The sequence below is a fragment of the Balaenoptera musculus genome, chromosome 13 (assembly GCF_009873245.2).
Source record: "Balaenoptera musculus isolate JJ_BM4_2016_0621 chromosome 13, mBalMus1.pri.v3, whole genome shotgun sequence".
Classification (NCBI taxonomy): domain Eukaryota; kingdom Metazoa; phylum Chordata; class Mammalia; order Artiodactyla; family Balaenopteridae; genus Balaenoptera; species Balaenoptera musculus.
Window position 1 is genome coordinate 38124995 of NC_045797.1, and position 22581 is coordinate 38147575.

A 22581-nucleotide genomic window follows, 5' to 3' on the forward strand; every position below is an offset into this window, starting at 1 on the left:
CATAGTAGCAGTATTTACAATAGCTAAGACATAGAAGCAACCTAAACACCCATCAACAGATGAATGGATGAAGAAGATGTGGAGGGTGGGTGTGGGTGTGTGTATACACACAATGCACATACACACACAATGAAATACATCACTCAGCCATAAAAAGAATGAAATAATGCCACTTGCAGCAACGTGGATGGACCTACAGATTATCATACTGAGTGAAGTCAGTCAGACAGAGAAGGACAAGTATCATGATATCACATGTGGAATCTTTAAAATTGATACAAATGAACATATTTTAAAAACAGAAATACTCAGACATAGAAAACAAGTTTATGGTTACCAAAGGGAGAAGGGGGGGAGGGAGGGATAAATTGGGAGTATGAGATTAACATACACTACTATATATATAAAATAAACAAGGACCTACTGTATAGCACATATATTGTGCTGTATTGAATATCAATGTCTCATAATAAGGTATCATGGAAAGAATCTGAAAAAGAATGTGTATATTATTTGTATATAACCGAATCACTTGCTGTACACCTGAAACTAACACATCATTGTAAAATATTTTAAAATGTGAAAGAAAAGTTTCGGTTATACATGGCTTTGATGGAAGGATGTGATTACAGAGTAAACAAATATTTAAAGTGAATTTGATCGGATAGTATTGCACAATGGTTGAGACTGGATTGAACTCAGTTTTGTCTGATTGTAGCTTTACTTTTGTGAGAGTGTATCAAGGCTTTCCATTTAATGTGTTGTATGAAAATTAGCCACTATGAAAGCAAGAGATAGGAGTCTGCAACTTTTTTTTTTTTTGGCTGCTTTGGGTCTTCATTGCGGTGTGCGGGCTTCTCATTGCGGTGACTTCTCTTGTTGTGGAGCACGGGCTCTAGGTGCACGGGCTCCAGAGCGCAGGCTCAGCAGTTGTGGCGCACAGGCTTAGTTGCTCCGCGACATGTGGAGTCTTCCTGGACCAGGGATCGAACCCATATTCCCTGCATTGGCAGGTGGATTCTCAACCACTGGGCCACCAGGGAAGCCCCAGAGACTGCAACTTTTTAACTCATATTTTAGTTTGTTTAGGAATGCACTTTTCTCTTAATAGGTAGAATCTTGTATTTGGTTGAAAACTTAGTGCATGACAGTCTATATCACTGACTAGCTAAGAGGCTCATGAACAACTTTACAATTAAAATTTAGAAAGGGCTTTTGCCTCCATAAGAATATGGCACCATCAGTATGTTGTAGTCAGTAAGTTCTCATTTTAAAGGGTTTTAGTGAATCAAATTCTGTTATGCATTTCTTTTACCCTATCATTAAGTATCTAATATTTGCAAGATGTTCCTGGGGGATAAGATTGTTAATATTGCTGTGTAACTAACTTGCAAGATGATATATAACTTCTAAGTCAGGATGGGAGTTACTTAAATCTCAGCTTTTTAGCTAGCTAATGTTGGTACTATCAACTTACAGGATTGTGTAGGCTATTTGGTGTTGCTTTGTTTTTATTTGAAATGGGACTGTCAAAGAAATTTTTCTTGACTTTGAGAAAATAGAGTTGGATGCATGCATAAACTCTTGGATAAGGAGCATTCATGTGCCATAAGCTGCCTTCCAGTGAGTAGTTAGGCATTTTTATACTAGTGTACCTTGTTTTGAAGAAATTATACATGACTGGTCCTTTAAAAAAAAAAAAAGTATTCCTTTTCAATAAATAATTCAAAGGTTTACTTTAATAACTTTGGAGGTGAATTTTTTTGTTCATATTTAGAAGAACGGGATGGGGGGCTATGGATATAAGTAAGCTAGATCATTGTAGGACTCCTTTGAAAAACTTAGTAACCATATAAGAGCATAATTGTGTTTGTCAAAGGCATACAAACTATGTATGAGAACTCTTCAGTGAAATGTTCTTCAGTTTGTTTTTTTTAATATATATATATTTCAAGTTTTCTTTATTCCCAAGGAAGAGCTTAGAAGGCTGCTGGAAGGAATATCCTAGTCTCTTCACATACACTTTCTTTCTTTTTTTTTTTTTTTAATAAATTTATTTATTTTATTTATTTATTTTTGGCTGCATTGGGTCTTCGTTGCTGCATCCGGGCTTTCTCTAGTTGCAGGAGGCGGGGGCCACTCTTCATCGCGGTGTACGGGCCTCTCATTGCGATGGCTTCTCTCGTTGCGGAGCACCGGCTCCAGGCGCGCGGGCTTCAGTAGTTGTGGCACGTGGGCTCAGTAGTTGTGGCTCGCGGGCTCTAGATCACAGGCTCAGTAGTTGTGGCGCACGGGCCCAGCTGCTCCACGGCATGCGGGATCCTCGCAGACCAGGGCTCGAACCCGTGTCCCCTGCATTGGCAGGCGGACTCTCAACCACTGTGCCACCAGGGAAGCCCCACATACACTTTCTGAATAATTGGGAATAGTTAATTTCTGATTAGTATGGTTTTTATTGGATATGAAATCTTGTAAAGGTAGTTCTTGTTTTAAGAAATTTGTTTTACATAAATGTCACTTTTGCAACTGGCAGACGACTGATTCTTTTGGTACAAAGAATAAATAGACACTGGGACTGAAGTATTTTCTGTTAAATCTTAGAAGCTGAGCTTTCTCTGCTACTTGTAAACATTTGACTTTTCTCCCTTGATACGTGTGACACCTTTTTTTTTGGCTGTGCCGCGTGACTTGTGGAATCTTAGTTCCCTGACCAGGGATTGAACCCAGGCCACGCAGTGAAAGCCCGGAATCCTAACCACTAGGCCACCAGGGAACTTCCACCATTTCTTTTTTAAAGGTTCAGTTCGCAATTGTAAAATTGTTCTTAATTGAACTGCGTTTATTTTTTTAATTCTGGGTAAACCATGGGAAGGAATTTGGGGAAAGGAGTTATGGTACTTAATCAGATAAGCTACATAGCAGTAGGAGATTCTAAACAGACACTTGTGTGCAGCAGTACTTGATCAAAAAGGTGTTGTTTACATATAGTTTCAATGCTTTGGATGGATGGAAGTACTGATCATTATAGAGTGACGTTAAATTAAGAGACTTTAAAGTCTTTTTAAAGTCTCAGAGACTTTATTGTCTGTGAGATCCTTGTAGTTTTTTGGGTTTTTTAAACTACTTATTTCACATTTTTCCTGCTTTCATCTTTTACTCTTTGCTCCATCTACAGGTGAATTTCAGAAGCCTCTATAAAAAAGGGAAAGAAGGTATTTAATTGATTTAATTGATAACAGAAGAGTGAAGGATCAGTTTGATCCTGTTTTCTTATTCTCGGAGGCTGAGAAAAGCCTCAAGACTCATACACGTTTCAACCAGAGGCAGGAATTGTAGTTCTACTCTTGTTCCTTATGACAGATTTAGAAGAAAACTACTGAATCTCTTATTATTTGGTATTGTCAGTCATTTAATCTAAGAGAGTAGGCTGTATTTTTGGTTTTGTTTAAACCACGTTTTTGCCTATATTAGAGGTTTCAGAGGGGTGCTTTTTTATTTGTTTATAATGGCCCTTTTCCTTAATTTTTTTTGAATTTTATTCTGTTTATTTTTTTATACAGCAGGTTCTTATTATCTATTTTACCCCAATCTCCCAATTCATCTCACCCCCCCCCCCCCCCCCGACCACTTTCCCCCCTTGGTTCCTTAAGTTTTTAGGGGCCTTAATGACAGTAATTCATCTGTAAAGAACAGGAGGGTCAACAATATCAGAATTGTTTTGATTTGATCTAGTGGATATTAAGGACATGAGATTGTTGTGTGGGTTAACCTAACTAAATGGTATGATTTAGCACTCATTTTAAAATAAAACTTGTTCCTCTCGTCGGTTTGTTTGTTTTAATCACCTTATTGAATCTAGATCTGATTTTATTTTGTGTGTCCACAAAGCCTCTTGTTTTTTTTAAAATAATTTTAGACAATAGAAACACTGACCCAAAAAGTACAGAATGTACTTACACCTCTTAGTTTATCCTTTTAACAACTTAGACAACCATAATAAAATTACCACAACCAAACATTTAACATTGGTTCAGTACTATTAACTGAATTATGGACCTTAATTCAAATTTCACAAGTTTTCTCTCTTGTCCCTTTCCTAGTCTACAATTTATTTAGTTGTGTCTCTAGTCTCCTTAATCTGTGACAGTTCTTAATTTCTGCTTGATATGTCTTTGACACTGAGGAGTTTTGGTCAGTTATTTTGTAGTGTATTTGAATTTAGGTTTGTCTGTTGTTTTCTCATGATTAGACTGGGGTTCAATATTTTGGGGCAAGAATACCACACAGGTGGTGTGTCCTCAGTCCACCAAACCAGGGGTACATGATGTCAATATGTTTAATTATTCATTTATTATTAATCTTTATCAGTTATGTTGGTGCCCACTAGTTTTCTGTTTACAGGATTACTGTCTTCCACTTTGAAAGTGAAAAATATCTTGGGAAGATAATTTGACAGTATGCAGATAATGCATTTCTCCTGAAAGTGTTGCCCATTTGTTTTAGCATTCATTCATTGGTGGATCTTGTCTGCAACAATTAGTACTGTGGTCTTTGCCTAATGTAGAAATTTTTAAAATGTCGATAACATAGTTTTCAGTAGATTGTATGTGTTTGTATATAACAGTTAAATTTTTGGCACCTGGCAGGCAGGTTTTTTAAATGATTCTTATATTGTGAACATTTTTAATACTTAACATTACATTTCAGTTGATGAATAACCCTTACTTTGTGGCTTTATTGTACTTATGAAATTTTTCTGCAATTAGGAAATTATTAATGTTTTTTGAAGGTTGTTTTAGCTCATGAAGATTACTATATAAAGGTAGTTTTACAATCAAATAAGCACTTTGTTGCCTTCAAGTTGACTAAATTTCTGGCTAACTCCTTATGGGTAAATTTCTTAGCATATTCCTTCTCAGTGGATATTGAGTCCAGTGTTGTAGATTTGTTAGATGAGACTTGGTACACACAGTTTAACAAAACCTTTATCTGTATTTTTGAAGTTCAGATAGCTTTGAAAATTCAAAAATCTTCATAAGTCATTTGGTGGCAAAACCTAAATTATTAAACAGATGTAAGAGTAGTCTTTATTCTTTGTAGTGGGAAAAAATAATTTGTTGGATTAGGGAATCTGTTTCAGACCCTTTGGGTATGTTAATGTAAGTGTACCACATTACTTTAAATTTTGAGGGGAGCTGTAGTAGATGCCAAGTAAATTCTGAATGATGCAAATTAAAATCAAAGGCATGAAGTCAACTGTTGAAAGAATAAAAGGCATGAAATCTTAACTGTTGAAGAACAGATTATACTATTAAGGTACCCTTAAGTAAAGAATACTACAAATAAAAACTTCCTCCTTAACTCTATTTTTTTCTACATTGTAGGACAAACAAGTTAAAATTACTTATAGGATTAGCTTAATGCTATAATTAAAATAAATCTGAAAAGGATTAACATCTGACCCTGATTTATAAATATTTACATAAACTTATTTATAGTGCTCACAAAGTTATGTCGTCAAGGTTTTTGTAGTTTTAACCCACAAAAATAATGTGTTTATTTAGATGAACAATACCTTAGTCCTTTATGGGGTTTTTTGTTTTGTTTCGTTTTTAATTTAAAAATCACAGCTTGGTATACTTGACTGTCTAACATTAAAGAATATCTTAGAATACAGTAGTTCGTAATTGTTAAACCAATATTTTGTAAAGTTTAACAAAAACTAAAAATTTAAAGGCATAGTACACTAAACTAATTGGCATTTTTCAAAAATGCCATAATTGGCGATGGGATTCAGGTGTATCATCTGACTTTACTGTGCCCTCCCCCACCCCCAGTTTTTTTGGTTCCTGAAGATTTATTAGCATGCTATGAAAGTGTTGAATAATTTTTTTTTAATAGGGATAAAAAAATATGTTGTTGGCCTCATTATCAAGACGTCATCTGACCCAACTTGTGTAGAGGTAAGAGCTTTTTTGCAGATTATTGTGAGAGTATAAAATCATTTAAATATTGGGTCTTCAACTTAAACCCACTTCTGTCACAGACATACAGACACATATATGCACAATCATTTACAGTAGATCTGCAGTCATTTTTTTTTCTCTCTATGGGGGTGTGGGTTGCCTACATTTGTTATTTATGTATCTATTTTAAGTCCTCGTTTAATCTAAACTTTTTTCTTTTCTTAGAAGGAAAAGGTATATATCGGGAAATTAAATATGATTCTTGTTCAGGTAAGTTTTTAGTTGACACACTGTTTCCCTGAGAAGGATTAAGTGCTTCAGTTCAGGCTGAGTGGTGGAACAAAATAGTCTAACCTGCTTTTATCGAATAACTAAACTAACATCTTGCAGAGTAGTGATAGTAATCTTCACAGTAATTACAATAGTTAGCCTGCCGTCTAGCATTTAAAATTGTTAATATGCTTTGGTAGGAAACATCAAATACGGTACTGTAAAACCTTCACTTCTTTGGCTCCAATATGGATTGAACTGATTAAAAAATTTCTCATCTAATGCAAATGAAAACTACAATGAGGTATCAGCTCACACTGGTCAGAATGGCCATTATCAAAAAAATCTAGAAACAATAAATGCTGGAAAAGGTGTGGTGAAAAGGGAACCCTCCTGCACTGTTGGTGGGAATGTAAATTGTTACAACCACTATAGAAAACAGTATGGAGGTTCCTTAAAAAACTAAAAATAGAACTACCATATGACCCAGTAGTCCCACTACTGGGCATATACCCTGCAAAAACCATAATTCAAAGAGACATGTACCACAGTGTTCATTGCAGCACTGTTTACAATAGCCAGGACGTGGAACCAACCTAAATGTCCATCAACAGATGAATGGATAAAGAAGATGTGGCACATATATACAATGGAACATTACTCAGCCATAAAAAGAAACGAAATTCAGTTATTTGCAGTGAGGTGGCTGGACCTAGAGTCTGTCATACTTAAGTCAGAAAGAGAAAGACAAATACCGTATGCTAATGAATATATGGAATCTTAAAAAAAAATGGTACTGATGAACCTAGTTGCAGGGCAGGAATAAAGATGTAGACATAGGGAATGGACTTGACAAAAGGTGGGAGGGGGAAGCTGGGGTGAAGTGAGAGTAGCATCGACGTATATACACTACCGAATGTAAAATAGTTAGCTAGTGGGAAGCAGCAGCATAGCATAGGGAGATCAGCTCGGTGCTTTGCAGTGACCTAGAGGGGTGGGATGGGGGGAGGCTCAAGAGGGAGGGGATATGGGGACATATGTATACATATGGCCGATTCACTTTGCTGTACAACAGAAACTAACACAATAAATAGTTACTCCAATAAAGATCTATTAAAATAAAAAAATTTTTTTCTCATCTGTCTCATACTGTGCATGTTTCCTTTCCATGTCCACTATCTCAGTCTTATTAATTCATTGAAAAAATTGCCTTTGAATTCAAGCATCCCTTTAATTGATCTCTATACTTAGCCTGTTTTTTAATCTCTCTATATGTGTAACTTCAGAAATTTTAAGTTTACCTACCTTTTATAATATGTCCAAAAAATTTCTTGAGGACATTAATTAGTATGTGAGGGAAAAAACAGGTTTTTTTAAATTTAATAAGTTATAGAAACATTGGGTTTTCCTAAACACTTGGATTTTCACTAAGTTAAACTGGCTTTTATTGAGGACTTTTTGTTGTTAATGTATCTCTGAATGGGAAGAGGGAGGAGTCCAAAGAGGTTAAGTTGCTTACCTCTTACTTAACAGGTGCTATTACAGAATATCGTTGGGAAATCCCTAGCATACAGAATCAACAGTACAGACCTTAAAATTGAATACAGTCCATTAGGCTTTTGGTCAAAGATGATTCTGTCCCCAAATGTAATGCTTCTTTTCTTCCAAATTTGTATCTCCAAACCCTACCTATATTTCAAGGCCCAGATTCCAGCCAAAGAAAATATCTTTCCCTGCCCGTCACCTTTTTATCATTTAGAGTTAGATCTTACAGTCTCTTAGGATAATTTGCACATATCTGGCAAATATTGATATGCATACACATTAGAGCTAGATTAGATGAATCAGGTTAATTGAGAGGAGGAACAGGGCACTTGAGACGCAGAACTTTGTGTTGTAGTTTCTACTCAGTACATTCTGTAGAGAGCAGCACATTTCCTGTCTTAATAAAGGGGAAGAAAATGAAAGGTGGTTGATATTTGCTCCTGCTTTTGGTATCACACAATTTCTATGAAGTTTGTTTTCTTTACCATTGACAAGTGAAATGAAATTAACATTTCCTATCTTATTTTAGATACTGAAACAAGAATGGCCAAAACATTGGCCAACTTTTATCAGTGACATTGTTGGAGCAAGTAGGACCAGTGAAAGTCTCTGTCAGAATAATATGGTGATTCTGAAACTCTTGAGTGAAGAAGTATTTGATTTCTCTAGTGGACAGATAACCCAAGTGAAAGCTAAGCATTTAAAAGACAGGCAAGTAATTGTTTTGGACATTTTAAGTAATTTCTCTAGCAATTTCAAGGAATTTGGAGGTAGATTGTAAATTTTTAAGGAACTATGATTATTAAAAGTTAACACACTTAATTCTTTTTGACTACAAATTTAAATAGTGCTAAAGTGGCCTAATATTCTAAATAATGGAGGCTTGAAAAATATGTATGACATTATAGCAAAATTAACTTCATGCATGTCATGTGGAAGGAATATAGGTTAAGAATTCCCGAAAAACTCTTTGGAATCTGTTTTATATGATGTCTAGTTAATCATAGGTCCAAGGATATGACTTGTGTCCAAATGTCTACTTTATTCTTAATGTTCCTACATTTTATCAGTTTCCGTATAGTTAACACCAGGAACATGCCAGATTTTATTTTCTTCAACATAGTAATAAAAATGTGTTTAGTCATTAGGGAACAGAAATAGAAATGTTTTACCTTTATGTATTCAGACTAGCTTCAGAATTTAGGATTTTTTCTCTGGTTTGGTGTATAAGCACATTTTAGGTTTGGGGATATATCGAACACTTCTCTCATTTTGGAGAGTTCTGTTTTGACTGTCTTGATTTAAAAGACTAGATTGAGGGACTTACGTGGCCGTCTATTGGTTAAGACACCGCGCTTCCACTGCAGGGGGCGTGGGTTCGATACCTGGTTGGGGAACTAAGATCCCACATGCCATGCGGTGTGGCCGAATTTTAAAAAATAAATAAAAGATGAGATTGATTGAAATTATTCAAGTAGAGTAAGGATGACATGAAAACCAAACCTTCAAGAATGAAATTAAGTGCTATTTATAGGTGAGTTTTAAGAGTGATATTTACACATAGTTTTAATAGCTTTGTAACTTTCGATGAAGTTATATCTGTGTTTATAAATAGAAGTAACTCAAGTTTTCAGTGGCTGCTGAAATGTTGTTAGTATGTAAATAATGACAGTATTCATTTCTATGTGTGTTCTGAACTGATCAATTTTTTTTTTTAGCATGTGCAATGAATTCTCACAAATTTTTCAGCTTTGTCAGTTTGTGATGGTAAGTGCTTTTAATTTCATTTTTAAAAATAATTAAATATATAGGAAGATGATAATTTACAATCATGTTTTTGTTGTAGGAAAATTCCCAAAATGCTCCACTTGTACATGCAACTTTGGAAACGTTGCTCAGATTTCTTAACTGGATTCCGCTTGGATATATTTTTGAGACCAAGTTAATCAGCACATTAATTTATAAGGTATAGTGAATACATTTCAGTTATATTTATCACTGGATAGTGGTGTGTATTTTCTTAATTTGTAATGCTCTTTTGAATATTAAAACCATTCCACATTCACAGCCATAATCAACCTTGTTTCTGAGATGAGGAAATTGCTCAGAAGAACTTTTCTGTAGTTTCAGCTACTAATTCTTAAAAACAGTGTCAGAATTTTATGATTCTGCCACTCATACCAGGCAATCTCCCAAATTCTATGTGAACAACTAATAATGAATTTGGTTTCCTTTTAGTTACAGTAGCATGTAATACCTATGTAAAGTCTTATAATTGTTCATCCAGAGATAGTTACCAATTGGTTATATTTCCAGATGTTTTCTAATCAGATATAATGAGTAAATTATGTATTTAATCAAGACCTTATAAAAGCATACTGTTATAACTTACGTTTGGGGCTTTGTAGTTGAGGGCTTGATATGGTCATATTCTAATCTGAATTTACTGTGTTAGAGCCACCATTTTATCCATAGACAGTTTATTTTAAATTGTTTGCCATTGTCAGCAGTAGTGCAGGAAATATTGGACATTTATGCACTTGTCCAAATATTTACTTGGTATAAATTTTAATACGTGTAAGTATTGGATCAATAGGTATGTCCATTTTTAAGGCTTCTGATGCTTACCAAATTTCCATCCCCTAATGGGAGGCTATTTTTATACCTTCTCAATAGTTAAATATGAAAGAGCCAGTTTTTCCACACCTTATTAATCCTAGGTACATTGTCCATCTCTTAAAATCCTAAACAATTATAATCTTTTTAGATTATACAGAAAACATGATGTCTTTAAAAGTCATGTAATAGATTGTGGGGAAAGTTTCTAAGCAACTTTGTGTTTTCCAAGTGTCTGAGGACACATCAGAAGAAAACACAGTATTCTCCTAAAGCATTTACTGTCTATTGGATGGATAACAAAATTTCCTTAAAACACATGTGCCAAAAAACCCTATCACCACCTATTTGCCTGATAGTTTTCCTCTGTGTTCCTGATTTCTAAATCCTTTATTATTTTTTTAATTGTTAATTTTAAGTAAAGTGCTTCAGGCCATTTAACTTTATGCTTCCTTCCCCCCCACCCCCCCACCCCACCCACTTTTTTTAAATTAAAATAGTTCCTGAATGTTCCAATGTTTCGAAATGTCTCTCTGAAGTGCCTCACTGAGATCGCTGGTGTGAGTGTAAGCCAGTATGAGGAACAATTTGTAACGCTATTTACGCTGACAATGATGCAGCTAAAACAGGTAATACAACACCCTTAAAAACTGACTAAACAATTTTAGTGCCTTAGAAAAAGTTGGGTTTGAGTTGAACCATTTCAGCACAGCTTACCATAAATAGATCAGCTGTAATGTGATTGTACATTTATTATATAAAATGAAGGGTAAGCTAGAAATTTTTATGAACATTTTGAAAATTCCTTGAAGTAAATGTTCTGGGAGTGTCATGGTAATTTATTTCTACAGAATTTAGAGGCTTGGTAACCTGGGGTTTAATATCAGTTCTGCCTTTGACCTTTCATCTCTTAAATGAAGGGATTAGCCAAGTGTTAGTTTGACTAGGTGTATATGAAATTATCTAGAAGGTTAATCATAAAACTACATTACTATATATGTTCGAGATCTGAATCAACTATTTTTACATTTTTAATAACACTAGGTGGGAAAACTCTGATGTAGGGAATATTTCAAAGCATAATCTTTGAGGAAATTTTACTACTTGCAACTTTTAAAAAAATCAAAAGCTAGGACAGAATGTTACAAAAATGGATATAATAGACCAAGGCATTCTAGGGAAGAATAAGCTGTTTAACTCCATATGGTTTTTTTGTTGTTTTTTTTTAAAAAATTTATTTATTTGGTTGCACCGGTCTTAGTTGCGGCAGGCGGGCTCCTTAGTTGTGGCATGTGAACTCTTTATTGTGGCATACATGTCTAGTTCCCTGACCAGGGATCAAACCCGGGCCCCCTGCATTGGAAACTTGGAGTCTTATCCACTGTGCCACCAGGGAAGTCCCACTCCGTATTTTTTAAAATTAGTAAGAGGGTGGTGGAAATTTAGAACTTAAATGTGGTATCTATGTTGTTTTTAAAATGAAGGGGTTATGATCCATATTTAAACTTGCAGATGCTTCCTTTAAATACCAATATTCGACTTGCATACTCGAATGGAAAGGATGATGAACAGAACTTTATTCAAAATCTCAGTTTGTTTCTCTGCACCTTTCTTAAAGAACATGGTCAACTTATAGAAAAAAGATTAAATCTCAGGGAAACACTCATGGAGGTAGGCTTTGTGGAGCCTTTGGCTTCTGAAATTAATAATAAAAACTTAAAGTACACCTTTGTTCTAAAAATTCCTATACCTTTTAACATATCTTCTTACCTGTTACTTGTCTGTGCAATATAAATATATGTTGTCAATTCTGAATTATAGTTGTTAAAAGCCAAGTGTCACGATTTTTGTGTTCTACTCAATACCAGATCAATACTTTATAATGAAAATTAAATTCCTAAAGCGTGTGCAGATTTGTCATTTCTAAGATGAAAAGTCTAAAGACCTTATTTTAAAATTGAGATGTAATTCACATAACATAAAACTATCCATTGTAAATTGTTTGATTCAGTGGCATTTAGTACATTCACAGTGTTGTCAACCATTTACCTATTCCAAAACATTTTCATCACCCACAAAGGATGATGTACCCATTGAAACAGTCACTCCCTCAATCCACTCTACCCTCCAGTCCCTAGCAACCAGTAATTTGCTTTACATCTCAATGGATTTAACTATTCTGAACCTTTCATATAAATGGAATCATAACATACTGATTTTTGTCATTGGTTTCTTTCAGTTAGCATGTTACCATGTTACAGCATGTATCAGTACTTAATCCCTTTCATGGCTGAATAATACTCCTTTGTATGGATATACATTGAGTTTTGTGTCCGTTCATCTGTTGAACATTTGGATTATTATTATTTTTTTTTAATGATTCAGATTTTTCTTTTTAATTTATTTATTTATTTTTGTTTGTGGTGGGTCTTCATTGCTGCACGTGGGCTTTTCTCTAGTTGCGGCGAGTGGGGGCCACTGTTCATTGCGGTGTGCAGGCCTCTCACCGCGGTGGCCTCTCTCGTTGCAGAGCACAGGCTCCAGCCACGCAGGCTTCAGTAGTTGTGGCTCACGGGCTTTGTTGCTCCGCGGCATGTGGGATCCTCCCAGACCAGGGCTCGAACCCATGTACCCCGCATTGGCAGGCAGACTCTCAACCACTGCGCTGCCAGGGAAGCCCCATTTGGATTATTTCTACCTTTTTGCTATTACCAAATGTCTTTTAATGTCCATACCTTTTTACAATCACGTAAGTTTCTTGACGCGTCCTAGGACATGTCAGAAGAAAGCACAATTGTTCCTAGAGAATTTCTGTTGTCTGTTTGATGAATAATGAAATGTCAGAGTTGTACAGAATGCAACATGAGTTTTTATTTCCCATCAACGTAGCAAATGGAAAGCAGTTTGAGGTTGGTTAGTAACGTCTAAGGATTGTTTTAATAGTTTTGGTCTCCTGTGTAGGCCCTTCATTATATGTTGTTGGTATCCGAAGTAGAGGAAACTGAAATCTTTAAGATTTGTCTTGAGTACTGGAATCACCTGGCAGCTGAACTCTATAGAGAGAGCCCATTCTCAACATCTGCCTCTCCATTGCTATCTGGAAGTCAACATTTTGATGTTCCTCCCAGGAGGCAGCTGTATTTGCCTGTGTTGTCCAAGGTAACAATAGTGGGTGGTTGAGTGTGCTTCCTGTCATTTGGGGGACCAAATGCAAATACTGGCTTTTATTTTTTGGCTAAATCTATCCAGGCACCACTTGTGAGTTTCTTAGGAATGCAAATGAGATGCAAGAAAGTTAACAATTGATTTTTATCCATGCTACTTATTCTTTTATATTGTGGGAATAATTTTGTTTGGTATGTTGGTATTAAGTGGGAGTGGGGGTTACATTTGATGTGACTGATTTCAAAGATCTGACAGATTTGTTTCTCTTGTTTATTGTTGAATAGGTCCGTTTACTGATGGTTAGTCGAATGGCTAAACCAGAGGAAGTATTAGTTGTAGAAAATGATCAGGGAGAAGTTGTAAGAGAATTCATGAAGGATACAGATTCCATAAATTTGTATAAGAATATGAGAGAAACATTAGGTAAGTTAATAAATACTGTTAATTTAATCTTTATCTTTGTAATTCAGTTTAGGGTGGAAATACTTTTTTAGGAAATGTGGCATGCTTAGGTTCTCAATCTGTTAATAGCCATCCTTATTAATGTACTGTTAGTCTTAGTAAAAATCTTTTTGCTCATTAAGTTTTGCATTTTGAAACATTTGGAATTTTTTTCCTTCCTTGTAGTTTATCTTACTCATCTGGATTATGTAGATACAGAAAGAATAATGACTGAGAAGCTTCACAATCAAGTGAATGGTACGGAGTGGTCATGGAAAAATTTGAATACATTGTGTTGGGCGATAGGCTCCATTAGTGGAGCAATGCATGAAGAGGATGAAAAACGATTTCTTGTTACTGTTATAAAGGTATGTAAGAGATAGGTATGAACTGGAACTTCAGCTAAGTGTATTTTATTACAAATGACTGAAATTTGTCTTATTTTACAGGATCTACTAGGATTATGTGAACAGAAAAGAGGCAAAGATAATAAAGCTATTATTGCATCAAATATCATGTACATAGTAGGTCAATATCCACGATTTTTAAGAGCTCACTGGAAATTCTTGAAGACTGTAGTTAACAAGCTCTTTGAATTCATGCATGGTAAATCCTATTTGCTTAATATATTTTATTTAGTTACCTTTGCTGAATAAAAAATGGAAAATTTTTCTAGAAAATTTTTTTGATAATTGTTTTTGTTTTGTTAGAGACCCATGATGGAGTCCAGGACATGGCTTGTGATACTTTCATTAAAATAGCTCAAAAGTGCCGCAGGCATTTTGTTCAGGTTCAAGTTGGAGAAGTAATGCCATTTATTGATGAGATTTTGAACAACATTAACACTATAATTTGTGATCTTCAGCCTCAACAGGTATGTGGATCAGCAAGCATATCTTTCTTAGAAAGTAACTACTGTTTTAATGAGAATTTATTAATGGGAATAGAAAGAAAGCCACTCTTGAATTCAGTTCAAGTGTTTCTGTGGTTAGGTTTTTATAGTGAGGCAGAAATTCAACCAAAAGTTTGTTAGGCTGTTTTCCTACTTAATATAAATTATTTCTGACACTTTAACAAAATTAGTTTAAGTGTATATGTGGATTGTTTGTGTGTGGTTTTCCTTATTATGATGCATGCAAGTAAAATGTCTGCCTTTTAACATAGGTCCATACATTTTATGAAGCTGTGGGGTACATGATTGGTGCACAAACAGACCAAACAGTACAAGAACATTTGATAGAGAAATACATGCTACTTCCTAATCAGGTTTGGGATAGCATAATCCAGCAAGCAACCAAAGTAAGTTTTATTACTTTTTGTAAAAGTTCTAATGGAAATTGAGAAAATTGTATTTACAGAAGTAGTAAATTTAGTACCTTTGACATGTATATCTGATCCATAAGTGCTTCTATGTGTACTTTTGCACATTGAAAAAATTGTAATATTTTTATTCTGTTTTGATGGAAAATTGGGAATATTTTGCTCTATTTTTAGTAATGAAGACTTTTACATTAGTTTCACCATTTAACATTATAAATGTGATGGTGCTTTGGAGTAATGTGGGTAATGTTTTTTGCTTTAGCTACAAGAATAATTCTCATATGTTAAATGGAGTTGTTTTTTGTCCTTCGCAGAATGTGGATATACTTAAAGATCCTGAAACAGTCAAGCAACTTGGTAGCATATTGAAAACAAATGTGAGAGCCTGCAAAGCGGTTGGACACCCGTTTGTGATTCAGCTTGGGAGAATTTATTTAGATATGCTTAATGTATACAAGTGCCTCAGTGAAAATATTTCTGCAGCTATTCAAGCTAATGGTAAGCGATTCTGAATTCTTATGGAATGATGTATTAATAAGTCAGTTCTGCATTCACTGCCTTGGCATAAGCATTCAGCACTTCTCACAGATTTAAATTAATCCGTCCCATGTTTCAGGCAATCCTAGACAATTTTTTTAACCACTCACATGCCCCTTTCCCCTATAAAATTAGTCTTAGTTTATTTTCCCAGGAAATTCATCTGTGTACTCTTGTCTTTAAGTTTTCTAATGGTAAATGGGAACTAATAGTGTCTGAAGTACATGTAACTGCTAGTGTAGAATTTTAGTTGTTAAGTTGGATTCCACCTGATTGTATTTTTTAGGTGAGATGGTTACAAAGCAACCATTGATTAGAAGTATGCGAACAGTAAAAAGGGAAACTTTAAAGTTAATATCTGGTTGGGTGAGCCGGTCCAATGATCCGCAGATGGTAAGTGAGATGTGCTTTTTGTTTTTAAAGTTGATGCTGCATTCTCTGGAATGTGTATATATTCTGTATGCGTTTAGCTCTTTTAAAGGTAATTAGATGTTTACATCTGGCATTATTTTATAACATTCTATTTAGTGGAGTCCTTAAGTACATTAAAATAATAAGATATATACCATCTTCGAAAGAAATTGCTGTTAGTGGTGGGGGCGTTGGTGATGTAACAAGATAGCTGAGATGATTGGGTCGTTTTTATTTTTCCATGGATAGAGTTCAGATGAAATTTTTGTTTTCCTCATGGCTTTGAGAGCAATTTGCAAAGCTGTCATTAGTTTGCCTCTTCAGTGGTGGGGGGAGTAAGCACTTTCCTAGTTGAAGGTTTAGTCTCTTTTGCTCTCTTATTCCTGTTAGTCTTAAATGGTTTTCAGAAACTAAACCAGCTCCATATGCCTCAACTTGGGGAAAATGAGATTTATGTTTAGTTATTGTATACCTTTCATTTTCTTGATCCTGGAAACATTACCAAAAATCCTATCCTGTTTATCACTATTGTGTGGAAGTAGCACTGACAACTGTGCTACTTACTTTCATAATTTTGAACTTTCAATATTGTTCCTATTGATACGGAAATTTTTTTCAGGAAATTCTCAAGGTATCAAGCTTAAATACCGAAAGGTTTTAAACATGTATTATGTATGAGATCAGAACTGTATTCAAAATTGGAAAGTAAAAAGTAGGATGAATTGAAGGAATTGAGAAGTTCATAATTTACAACAACTTAGGCAATAATTTCAGGAGTATCAGTGGTAATAAGAAGAAGGGTTTCATTATGTTTTACAACTAAGGTTTATGTTGAGGTTTGGGGCTGTGAATTCAAAGATAGTCAAACACTTCAGATCCAGTATATAGGAAAATAAATTATTTCAGTGTTAAGAGTAGAAATGTGAGGGTGGGGGAGGAAAAAATAAATGAGTCATGGGTATGAAATGTATAATGTGGGGAATATAGTCAATAACTCATATCTTTTTATGGTGACAGATCATAACTAGATTTAATGTGGTGATCATTTTGAAATGTATAAAAATACCAAATCACTCACTATGCTGTGTAGCAGGAAGTAACATCGTGTTGTAGATCAACAAACATACAACGAACTCATAGAAAAAGATACCAGATTTGTGTTTACCAGAGGTGGGGGAATGAGGGGAGGGGAAATTGGATGAAGGCAGTCAAAAGATATAACGTTCAGTTTTAACATAAATAAGTACTAAGGATGTAATGTACAAGCATGATAAATACAATTAACACTGCTGTATGTTATATAAGAAAGTTTGTTAAGAGTAAATCCTAAACGTTTTCATCACAGTTTTTTTTTCTATTTGTATCTATATGATGATGTTCACTAAACTTATTTTATAATCATTTCATGTATGTAAGTAAACTTAGCGCTATACATTAATCATGTCTCAATAAAACTTGAAGGAAGAAAAAGAACTGAGACTCAGTTCTAGTTAAGAGAAACCAAGTAGGTAAAAGGAAAAATAATTTTGTGTTTATCCTTCAAATCTTAACTAGACTTGTTTTGTATGGTGGGACGCTACTAACTAGTAATCTTCAGGTAAATGAAACATGGTTATATTTATTGTGTACACCTTAATGGAGAACCTATTAAAAGCATAGAAGTTACGCCTTACTAAGACTGTATTTACTGAGAATCTTGGAAACCCTCACACACAGTCTTTCTGGCATAGTCCAGTTCCTTTTTTGAGAGTAAGTGATGGTTATTATTTCTGATTATTAAAATATCAACTAACATTCATTAAATTTAAAAAAATCATTGAGTGGGTGTCTACTTTTGGTTAGATATGAGTACCTTGGTACAGTATTGGTGAGGAGGACTCTACTTTGAGGTTACCCATCGCATACACACAGTATTCCTAGAATCCTGGTCCTGCCACAATACTTAGAGCGTCAGGCCCCAGTTTTCTTTAGTAATTACAGATTTAAACTATGCAATGTCCATGGCCCTTCTCAGCCTATTGTGATTTCTCGCTTTCTCTTGGTAAAGTTTTAATATACAAAAATTTTTAAAGCACAGGAGTTTCCAGTTTTCAGCAAATGATCAACCTAGATTAAATCTTACAGATGACATTGACCTAGCTGCTTAATAAGAGTTAGCAAGTGCCTACATTAAAATTGAAAAGTTGTGGATTTTTTGTTTTTTTGTTTTTTTTAAACAGGTAGCTGAAAATTTTGTTCCTCCTCTGTTGGATGCAGTTCTCATTGATTATCAGAGAAATGTCCCAGCTGCTAGAGAACCAGAAGTGCTTAGTACTATGGCTATTATTGTCAACAAGTTAGGAGGACATATAACAGCTGAAATACCTCAAATATTTGATGCTGTTTTTGAATGCACATTGAATATGATAAATAAGGTATGTGATTTGCATTTCAGTTACATAACGGGAGGTTCTGCAGTATGTCCTTATCACTTTTAAAAGCATAAATGATGGCTGTCTATGAGTACAGCATAAACTTTAGGCTCTGATATTAAATATTTGAACTTCTAGATAAGAAAAATACTTGTTTTTTAAATTTACAAAAGTAAATTTGATAGATTGTTTATTCAAATAGCAGCTAGCATTTATTGAAAACTTGCTGCATTTTAGTCACTGGCTTTTTAGTGTAGTCTGTGCTTATAAGGAATGGGAAAATGTATTAATCAAAAAGAAAAAAATGTACATTTAAGTGTACACATTTACACAGTAGATAACAATTTTTCTAATCTGTATTAGTGATCTCAAAGTCACTTAAAAGTGGTAATAACAGCCTCAGAGTTAATAGAAAATATGACAGTCTTTATGTGGGTTTTGTTGAGTTCTCTTTATAATAAGGTGAACTTGTATTCCTTCACTTTGGTAATTCATTTGTCTAATAAATAGTAATTTTGTCTTCCCTGGCAGGTGAATTCTGTTATCTTTTGAGTTTGACTTTCACATCTTACGGGGTCCACTAACAACTCCAAACATTTATACTGAATTAGGGCTTGCTTTCCCCCTTCCATTTAACATAATTCAGGCATTGAAACTTTATTTTGTTCCCACTATTTGTTTTTAGGACTTTGAGGAATATCCTGAGCACAGAACGAACTTTTTCTTACTACTTCAGGCTGTCAATTCTCATTGTTTCCCAGCATTCCTGGCTATTCCACCTGCACAGTTTAAACTTGTTTTGGATTCCATCATTTGGGCTTTCAAACATACTATGAGGAATGTAGCAGATACAGGTAAATACATAGAAACGATGTTCTTTATTCATTTGCCTACCAACCCCACAGTCCGTGTACAGACACTTACAGGTAGGTGTATAGTGGTAGACAAGTAGGTATCACTTCACTTGTCATGATTTTGTTTGAATGCATCAATTGCATAGATAGGTCTGAGTAAGTCCTATAAACAGTTTAATCAGATCCAGAGTGAGTTCATAGGCAGAATTGAGTTACGGGGAGATGGGCATAAGATTCAAGGCAGGGAGACCATCACTCACCCATATCCTCACCAGTGTTTCCTTTTCCCCATATGCTTTTCCTCTGTGGCACCGAGGGTCAAGTAAGGATAAAACAAAAAGACTTTATAGTTGGAGGGTTTGTTTTCCTTTTAAATAGTAACTGTTTTATGTAATAGAAGAATCTACTCAGTTGCACTGCTTTTGGAGTGGATATAGAGAGAATCAACTAAACCTTCAGAAATACTGGAAAGGTGGTAATGGTTAGATTATAGCCTGTAAGTTAGCAGACATTGATTCCAGTTTAACTCCATTACTGAGTCAAGATAATTTAGGCAAATAATTGTCATTAGCAAAAGAAGAGGGGCGAATGGACTTTGAATGAATTGTTTAATAGCTGAAACACTATCATGAATGTCAGTATGTAATAACGTTGTTGGCATTATATGTATTTTAGGCTTACAGATACTTTTTACACTCTTACAAAATGTTGCACAAGAAGAAGCTGCAGCTCAGAGTTTCTATCAAACTTATTTTTGTGATATTCTTCAGCATATCTTTTCTGTCGTGACAGACACCTCACATACTGCTGGTAAGAATTTAAAGCCATAAAAATATGTGTTCCGGTTGCTATTACATCTTGGAGTTAATGATGTCCTTCTTATCAACAGGTTTGACAATGCATGCATCTATCCTTGCATATATGTTTAATTTGGTTGAAGAAGGAAAAATAAGTACACCATTAAATCCTGGAAATCCGGTTAACAACCAAATGTTTATTCAGGAATATGTGGCTAATCTTCTTAAGTCTGCATTCCCTCATCTTCAGGAGTAAGTATAAATAGACTTTTTAATAAACTTAAATTTTTAAGTTTTTTTTTTAAAGCAATTAATTAATCATTGTGTTTTGACTTGCAGTGCTCAAGTAAAGCTCTTTGTGACAGGACTTTTCAGCTTAAATCAGGATATTCCTGCATTCAAGGAGCATCTTAGGGATTTCCTGGTACAGATAAAGGTATGTATTTTATTTGCAGTTGCAGAAGTATTGACTAAATACTGATTGAATTCTTGCATCCAGAATTGACTTGACCACTTTTTGTAATGCAAAATGAGTGGGTTTTAAAATATGTGTAGTCTTACTCTTTTGAGACTGATTACAGAAAGATACACTTTCAAAGTGAAGGCCAGGAAGAGGAGATAGGTTTGAAATGTTCGGGGGAACTTTTTAATATAATTCATTTCAGAATATCTATTGCAACATTGTGATTGAATCCCATAGGTATTTTTAAAGGAGTGGAATGGGTGAAAGAAACACATTGGTAGTTCCTTTTGGGATTTTCCATTTTGTTAGTAAGGAATTCATTTTAGGGGGAACATGATAATTAGCAGATAACCAGCCTATTTTTACTGTTGTTACAATGCTCCATTTACTTACGGGAAGAGGGATTTTTCTTGTATCATCATGCTTTAAAGAAATACAAAAAGTACCATAAAACTCATGAGTAGTTGATGAGTTATCTATGTCTGTTAAAGAATTGGTCACATAAGATATTTAGGGTTTTTTCCCTCCAAAATACAAAGGTTTTGTTGTTGGGTTTTGTTTTTTGTTTGTTTTTTTTTTTTTACTGTAAATATAAAATTAGTAAAAAAACAAACAAACTAATTCATAAAGTAGAGAGTGTATAAAGGATGAAAATTGTCTGAAACACAGCTGTGAGGACAATTATAGTTAAACTTCCTCATTAGTCTTTCTTGGTATCATTGCTTATGGAGTATATTTTGTATATGGCATTATACTATCCCTCTTTTGAAATCTTTTTTCCCCCCAACTAACACCTTTGGTTTTTAATTCAATTGTGTAGAATTATAAAAATAATATACCATAATTTAAACTCAATAATTGATGGATAAATTATATTGCTTGTGTAAACTGGGAGGTGCTTATCTACACTTTTTTTTTCCCAAAGGCAAGTCATTTTCCGAATTGAGGTTTACTAAAGTATGTTGACATTTCAACTATCTGTTTCCACAGGAGTTTGCAGGTGAAGATACATCGGATCTCTTTTTGGAAGAAAGAGAAACAGCCCTTCGACAGGCTCAGGAAGAGAAACATAAACTTCAAATGTCTGTCCCTGGCATCCTTAATCCACATGAAATTCCAGAAGAAATGTGTGATTAAAGTCAGAAGTCATGCTGGGTTTTTTTTTTTTTTTTTTTTTTTTTTTTTTTTTTTTTTTTTTTTTTTTTTTTTCCTCTGCAACTCTTGTTAGCAGATGAAAACAGCATCTGGATATTTGTCGACCAAAATGATGCCAATTTGTAAATTAAAATGTCACCTAGTGGCCCTTTTTCTTATGTGTTTTTTGTATAAGAAATTTTCTGTGAAATATCCTTCCATTGTTTAAGCTTTTGTTTGGTCATCTTTATTTAGTTTGCATGAAGTTGGAAATTAAGGCATTTTTTAAAATTTTACTTCATGCCCATTTTGTGGCTGGGATGGGGGGAGGAGGCAAATTCAATTTGAACATATACTTGTAAATTCTAATGCAAAATTATACAATTTTTCCTGTAAACAATACCAATTTTTAATTAGGGAGCATTTTCTTTCTAGCCTGTATTTCAGTCTAGAAGAAAAGATAATGAGTAAGACAAATTGCGTTGTTAAAAGGATTATTATAGTGCTGCATTGTCTGAAATTAGCACCTCTTGGACTGAATTGTTTGTCTAGGCTACATGTATTACAAGTCTGTTTGGCAAGTTTGCAGCAGGATCATGTGCATATCATCCCATTGTAAAGCGACTTCAAAAAATATGGGAACACAGTTAG

The 22581-nt window shown here is 34.5% G+C and overlaps 1 protein-coding gene across 4 annotated transcripts in view; it reads left to right on the forward strand.

Annotated features, from left to right (window-relative positions):
• The window catches only part of XPO1 (exportin 1), a 42790-nt gene extending 20626 nt beyond the window's left edge, over nt 1-22164 (forward strand). For all 4 annotated transcript variants that reach the window (XM_036873097.1, XM_036873098.1, XM_036873099.1 and 1 more), the window contains 21 exons: nt 5902-5963; nt 6192-6236; nt 8311-8492; nt 9500-9548; nt 9628-9747; nt 10898-11026; nt 11910-12068; nt 13359-13556; nt 13847-13985; nt 14190-14371; nt 14453-14609; nt 14714-14877; nt 15168-15302; nt 15638-15821; nt 16147-16253; nt 18491-18685; nt 19368-19536; nt 20212-20346; nt 20426-20585; nt 20673-20769; nt 21787-22164. In XM_036873097.1, the coding sequence (XP_036728992.1) occupies nt 5902-5963; nt 6192-6236; nt 8311-8492; nt 9500-9548; nt 9628-9747; nt 10898-11026; nt 11910-12068; nt 13359-13556; nt 13847-13985; nt 14190-14371; nt 14453-14609; nt 14714-14877; nt 15168-15302; nt 15638-15821; nt 16147-16253; nt 18491-18685; nt 19368-19536; nt 20212-20346; nt 20426-20585; nt 20673-20769; nt 21787-21933 (2915 nt within the window). In that variant the 3' untranslated portion in view covers nt 21934-22164. The remainder of the gene's footprint in view (nt 1-5901; nt 5964-6191; nt 6237-8310; nt 8493-9499; nt 9549-9627; nt 9748-10897; nt 11027-11909; nt 12069-13358; nt 13557-13846; nt 13986-14189; nt 14372-14452; nt 14610-14713; nt 14878-15167; nt 15303-15637; nt 15822-16146; nt 16254-18490; nt 18686-19367; nt 19537-20211; nt 20347-20425; nt 20586-20672; nt 20770-21786) is intronic.
• The last annotated feature ends 417 nt before the right edge of the window (nt 22165-22581 follow it).